This window comes from Canis lupus, chromosome 1, assembly GCF_011100685.1.
Source record: "Canis lupus familiaris isolate Mischka breed German Shepherd chromosome 1, alternate assembly UU_Cfam_GSD_1.0, whole genome shotgun sequence".
Lineage (NCBI taxonomy): Eukaryota > Metazoa > Chordata > Mammalia > Carnivora > Canidae > Canis > Canis lupus.
Window position 1 is genome coordinate 111095417 of NC_049222.1, and position 7034 is coordinate 111102450.

The 7034-nt window shown below is 54.0% G+C and overlaps 1 protein-coding gene across 1 annotated transcript in view; it reads right to left on the reverse strand.

The window, feature by feature from the left end:
• Positions 1–6797, reverse strand: part of PPP1R37 (protein phosphatase 1 regulatory subunit 37) — a 40599-nt gene extending 33802 nt beyond the window's left edge. Inside the window, 1 exon segment of the mRNA XM_038528602.1 lies at positions 6253–6797. Coding sequence (XP_038384530.1) covers positions 6253–6454 — 202 coding nt within the window. The 5' untranslated portion in view covers positions 6455–6797.
• Positions 6798–7034: the final 237 nt, after the last annotated feature.

The window sequence follows — 7034 nt, forward strand, 5'->3', positions numbered from 1 at the left end:
CCCAGCTCAAATTTCTGCAGTTACCTCAAGTCAGATGTTCAGATTTGTTCCAAACAAGTCTATAAGGTCAACCCCAGCCACCTCTGAACCGAGGGCAGGAAGGCAGTCTTGGAATTGAGTACTGAATAGGCTGAGCACTGAGTGGAAGGATGGCCAAACCTGGCTGTTGGAACCACCTGGGAAGCCTTCTAGAAACACATATTCCGGGAATCCCTGGTGGCTCAGTGGTTTAGTGCCTGCCTTCGGTCCAGAGCATGATCCTGGGGACCCGGGATCGAGTCCCACATCGGGCTCCCTGCATAGAGCCTGCTTCTCCCTCTGCCTGTGTCTCTGCCTCTCTCTCTATGTCTATCACAAATAAATAAATAAATCTTAAAAAAAAGAAAGAAAGAAAGAAAGAAAGAAAGAAAGAAAGAAAGAAAGAAAGAAAGAAAGAAACACAGATTCCTGGCCCCCATTTCCAGAGGGCTGCCTTGGTCATAGCCAGTCCAGCTTGGGCCATCTGGCAGTTCTTAATGTTTGGAGCACAAGACCAAGGAGAGCCCCAGGTGCCCTGTTCCCAGAAACACACCCATATGCACTTCCATTGAGTCACTCAAGAACTTACTGCCTCCTGCCTGCTAAGTTTGCGTGTTCTGCAGGCTCGCGATGGACCTCAAAAGCCAGCTTGCAGATCTGAGGAAGAGCGCCTGGCACAGCCTAGATTAACTCCTCCAAAAGCTTTCTCCCAAACACCACCACAGGTTATTAGGTGTGAGGATAACCTCATTCCTCTGACTTTCATCCAGTGCCTGGGCCCTCTTGTGTACCAGGCTGAGATCACAGAGGTGACTCGTACACAGTCTTTGCCCTTGAAGAGGGAAATACAATGCGAACACAAATAAGGAGTTGGAGGTGGAAAGAAGGAGGGTGGCTTGTCTGAGTTTACATGTACAAAGGGCCCGGCCTTGGCACAGCGGCACCCCTAGCACAGTGCCCAAGAGCACAGAGGGCTGGGTGATAGGGTCTATACTACAGGTGGGACTAAGGCTCAGAGAAGGGGTGTAACTTGTCCAAAGTCATCGGAAGGTATCCATAGAGGCTAATGCTTTGAGTCTACAATCTGAGTACCCTATCCACCTCTCTCAGGAGGGTGGGCCAAGACATGATGATTTAGTTTTAGCTCAGAGAGGTTGGGCAACTTGCCTATGGTCACCTAGCTTGTAACAGATGGAACCAGGCCTGGAGCCTGAGGTCTTTCCCATGCCCGGTCAGGGACAGGGCAGCAGGGTTCTGATGGGGGAGACGCTGGGGGGAAAGATGACCAGCATACAACAGAGACAGGAAGCTGGCGAGGCCTGGCGACGACAGGAAAAATGAGGGAGACATCTGATGAGCATTCACTATGGACTCTGTTATCTTGCTTAATCCTCACGATCACCCTATGAGGAGGTACTATTGTCAGCTGCATTTTACAGACAGAAAAATCGCGGGCAGGGAGAACAATTGGCCAAAGTCACAAGGCAAATCACCCAAAGTCACACGGCAGATTACGTGCCAATGCCGGCAGTAGGATGTGCGGCTGGGTCCAGATGGAAATCTGGGCAAAAGCATCAACAGCAGCCCCTTACGATCCCATCCTCTACGTCTCTTACACCACCACCACTTTGAGCTAAGTCTTTTTTTTTTTTTAAGTTTATTTACTTATTTTAACCTATACATCCAACGTGGGGCTTAAATTTATGACCCTCAGATTAAGACTCAAATGCTCCACCAACTGAGCCAACTAGGCACCCCCTGAGCTGAATCTTTTGAGTTGAGTCTTTTAATGGCGGGCCTCTTTCTACCAATGACAGGTGCATTTCTACCTGTCAAACCAGTTTCAAGGACTAAATCTACAGCACAGGTTTCAATAAGAACCAACAGTAAAGTATTTGCATCCTCTTTGATCCTCATTTGAGAATACCATGGCCACTGCCCATTCCAACCCCCAAACTCAGATGGTCAGAGGTGGCCTCATCTTTGGGACCTCCTGACTCTGCAGACATGTCACAGGAAGAGTTTCTGGTGGGCAAAACTTCACACAACGGGTTTCCTGGTGGGCAAAACTCCCCCACCCCCCACTGCAGGACTGACTCTCATGGGCCAGAGGCCAGGGAGTGGGAAATGAGTCACTGGCAGGACTGGAGGGAGGGGAGACAAGCCTCCCACATCACGGTCAGTGTCACATGCTCTCCACCACCTCTGCTCTTGCAGAGCCCACATCTCCTCCCCGCACAGTGTTCATGGGACTGGGAAGATGAGCTGAGCCTTGGGTCATTCCTGCAGTTTGGTCTAGAAGGGTCCCAGACAGAAGTCCCTCAGGAGAGGTGGGACGGTGGGGCCCAGTGCAGCCAGCCAGCCCCTCCTCCACCAGTGGTGCCCGCTTCCACCTCCGGGGAGAGTAGAGCCCACAGGTGGCCAGTCTGGCAGCTCTGAAGCAGCCTCTTCCACTCACAATTTCCACCCCGCCTCCTCCTCAAGCTTCACTTCCCATCCACGCACAACTGGCTTGTGGTGGAAGCCCTGCCCCACCAAGTTCATCCCATCTGCTCAGACGTCCTGGGTGGTCAGCAGGGCAGGGATCACTACTCCAAAGACAAGGAAACAAACAAGCTCAGCAAGAACAAGAGCCTTGCTGGAGGCCACACTGCTGCCAGGCCTGGCCTGGAAGCACACTCTGGCTACACAGGTCCCAGGCATGGCCTGGTGTCACCTCCTCATACATACCCACCAGTGCTCATTCAACCACGGTCACTGCATGTCCTCTGAGAGGCTGAGGAAGTGGAAATGAGGACGAACGGCATCTGCTCTCCCATTTCAGTGGGGGAGAGAGACCACTAGCATGATAACAAGCACGTAAGGTAACAGCAGATGGCCACCAGTGCCCCGAGGAAAATAAGCAGGACCTCTGAGGTTGGGGCGGGGGGGTGGGGCAAGCAGGGACACTATGTAAGATGGGAGCTAGGCAAGGCCCCTATGAGCACTGGGCTAGGTTGAGCCTCCATAGGCCTGAGACCACCACCCCCACGATTCCAGATAGTCTCACCTGCAGGGATCCCCAACAAGTGACCTCTGGCAGGGCTTGATGAAACTCTTGCCCTCACACAGACACTCCCCAGAGTCTCTCACCCAGCTGGGCCACCACTCCACTCCAGTCTGGGCCTGGCCCTCCTCCACCCCAGCCAGAGGCTCTATCAGGGCCTGACCCAGCTCTCCTCCCTGAATGGTCACCCTGTGCTGGGGCCCCGGATTCCTCTAGTTCAGGGATGCCCCTGTACCCTCTGGCTGAGGCAACTTCTCCATCTCCATGATGGAAGAACAGCTTCTGAATGACCTCTCTCCCAAATCAGACCCGCCAACTCTCCCCTCACTCTTGACCATGGGGTCACATGACCACAGCAGGTCCCAGAATGACTCCTTCATCACCCTTCCCACTATGTCCACAGCTCAAATGACACCCCCTGTGCTTTCCCATGGCTTAAAGACCCAGTCCAACATAACTCCTGCCCCACTGCTAGGACCAACGGAGTCCTCCCTGCAGCCTCCAGTGAAGAGCCTTTGGCCTCCCAACTAGGTAACCTCCTTGGCCCAGCTTTCTGTACCAAATTTCCTCTTCTACAGCCGTGTAAGACTCCACCTTCCCTGGTCCCAGGTCAGGCAGCAACTCACTGTCTTCTAGGCACAGAGACTAGCCCCCTGCTCCTCAGCACTGACAAGCCTTCCAATCTCCTGTACTGCAAATCCCACTGTCAAAACTCACCAATGTCACCCATGACCACTTCCCTGCTTAGGGACCACGAACCCCCAACTCCTTCACTTCCAGGCTGAGCCCTCAACTCCCTCTCCCCACCCCATAAGACAGACCAATTCTGCCAGTCCATAAACTGCTTTCTTAACTTCTCAGTGTTATCACCTCCCTACCCCAGACCCACTGGCTCCTCCGGAGTGTGAGTCCTGACCAGTCCCTGCTGTCCCTTCTTTAAACTTCCAGAAATGAGAGACTCGCCCAGCCTGTAAGTTGTTACTACCTCCCCCTACCCAGGAAAGACCAATCAGCAACCATTCTCTCAGCTCCGCCCAGCCAGACTCCAAGTGACCCCTCTTTCTTGAGGTTCTTCTCTCAAACTCCTTCACTGCCTGGGTAACAGCAGCTGCTATTTCTGTGGCAAGAATTTACAAAGATTATTTTATTTAATCTTCACAACTACCCCGCGGTAGAAATTAGCACCTCCATTTGCAGAGAGAGAAACAGGAGGCTCAGAGAGGAAAAACAGCTTACTCAAAATCAAACAGCTGGTTACACACAGCTGTTCCTCCTTCTGGGAACCTGCACACCAGAAACTTGCCCCCAGCCCCACCCCGCACCAACTCTCTCCCTGCCCCCACCATGACCCTCCAGCCCACACACTGCTCATCTTCCCTTCCCTTTGCCCCAGGCCCACAAACTGACCACCTTCTCTGGCCTTCTCCTGGAAGCGCGGGAAGCAAAACAACCAGGCTTCAAGCACATGAACCGACCCCTCTAGACTGGCTCCTAAAATGACCAGTATCATTCAACATCACCCCTAAAATGACCAACAATAACTGTGACTTCATGAAAGCTCATCCTGGCCAATCACATTTCATACACAACCAAATTTAGTCCTCTCTTAGAGCCTTGGCAGGGGTATTATTACCCACTTCACAGTCAGGAAAACGGAGACTCTGAAGAGTTAAATAACAAGCCTGAGGTTATGAAGTGGGTAAATGGGAGTCAGGATTTGAACTGGAACCTCTGCTCTCCACCACCTCCTCTACCTATCCAGGTCTTTCGCCCTTCCCACTCTCAACTCCCTGGACTGGGTACCATGCTATAGCCAGGGCACCATCAGACTCTTCCCCTCCTCAGCCCAAGTCCTCTAAGCCAAAAGGGACCCCTATCCCTGAGGCCGAGAGCCCAAGACTTGGCTGGCTCCCGATGCCAACATGTGAAGTTGTCTAACAGTAACTCGCCAAACTGGCATTTACAGCAGGCTACCTATGTGCTCAGCTTCCAATAACCATGTTTCCTACTCTCACATAAAACCCACAATTCCTCCACTGCTCAGACTAGCAACAGTGCCTCCTCTTTCCTGGGGCCAAATGACCAACTTTTCTGACCCCTCTCTTCTTGGGCTCCACCCTGGCAAAACAGACATCTCCAGCAGAGAAACAGACTCAACGCTGCCACTCATCCACGGAGCAACTTTCCAACTCTAGCCCTACAGGTAAAACACACACACTCCTCCAGCTGCCCTTTCAGTTCAACACGAACCTGACCTTCAGGGGACCTATAATCTGCAGACTTGCTCCCTCTCCCAACACCTCAAGCCAGCAAACTTCTTCAGGCACACACCTTCTAAGGACCAACAACTCTAATTCCCCAACTTTTTCTTGGGAATAAAAAAAATTTTTTTTAAAGATTCCCTTCCACAGCCAGGCCCGAAAGTTCCTCTGCTCCTTAATGACTGATAATGTTTTGCTTCCCTTTTCGGGGGAAGAAAAGGAGGCATGCAGTGACTTTTCTTCTTAACGTCAAGAACTAACACCTCCTTCAACTTATCTCATCCACCTCCAAAGTGACCATCAACTCTGCTCCTTTTCTAGGAATTTGTTAACTTTGATTCCCCTTTCCTAACCCCAGGATTTACCAACTTCTCCACAGCCACAGTCCACATTGGTTTATTCCTCTTCTTCCTTTCAGCCAAAAAAGTGAGCAACATGACTACCCCTTGTCTCGAAGTTTCCAGACCAGCAACTTAACCTCTTTCCATCCCTATGGGCCCATCAAACGCCACCTGCCTTTTCCACGCCAATGCTGACCCACTCTTCCTCCCCTGACTGCTCTCTTTATCCTTCTTCGGGGGGAGGAGGGGGGGAGGACGGAGACTTTGAACTCGAATACTACCGCCCTGCCAATCTCCAAGCCTCCAAACTTTCTTTAATTGCTTATTGTTCTAATTCCTAGAAAGACCACCTTCAGCGTCAGTGCCGGGGGGTGGTGGTGTGGGGGGGGGGGGCGCACAGACCGGCTACTTTTCACCTTCCCAACCCAATAGCCACCCCGACTCTTCCAGAGCCACTTTGCAGCTCTAAACCGACGACAGTCTTCTTAAATCATTAGTGCAACTTATTAAGCACCACCTCGGTGGCGGGCGCTGCGCTGACTCCCGGTCCGCCACGAGCCCGCCCCCGCGCCCCGGCGGTAGCTACCGTGTCTCCAGGGGTCTTTGGGTTCCACCGCTCCGGACACGATATCCTCGTCGGAGGGGAACGTGACGCGCTTGGCCGCAGCCTTGAGGCGCCCGTCGGCGGGGGACGATGCGGGGCTGGGAGACCGGGCCTCGGCGGGGGCCTCCTCGGCGTCGCCGTCCGCGCCCGGCCCGGGCGGCGCCTCCTGCGGCGGGATCTCCATCGCCGCCGCCGCCGCCGCCTCCTCACGGGGGCCCCGGGGACATGTCCCGGGCCCCGGGCTTGTCTCTCCGGGCCCTCCCGCCGTCCCGGGGCATGGGCTCCGCCGCCGCTTCAGGCGCCGCCTCCGTTCGCTGTCCTGGTCGTCGTAGTCTTCGCCGCCGGGAGCTCGAGCGCGCCTCCCCCGAGCCTCGCGCGCGCCTGCTCGTCCGCAGCCGCACTTTCGTTAAGAGGCGGTGAGCCCGTTGCGGACTAAGAAAAGCAGAAAATCAATTGAAACGATTTGCAGGTAGAGTCGTCTCGCGGGTTGTTGAAACCGGTAACAAGAGGAAGAAAGAGCCACGGGAAAAAGAAACGTGAGCAGCGAATCTGCAGAGCCGGAACTGCAGAACGCGAGGGGCGGGGCGATGTGGACGCCGTCTCCCGGAGCAGCGCGCAAGCGCGAACCTGAGCCGCCCCCCCCCCCCGCCCCCCGCCCGCCCGCCTCCATCTAGATAACGTTCAGACTCGCACACATTCGTCACGAGCTCGGGCAGCGGAGAGGGGAATGGAGTTGATAAAAATAAAAAAACATCTGCTTGGCG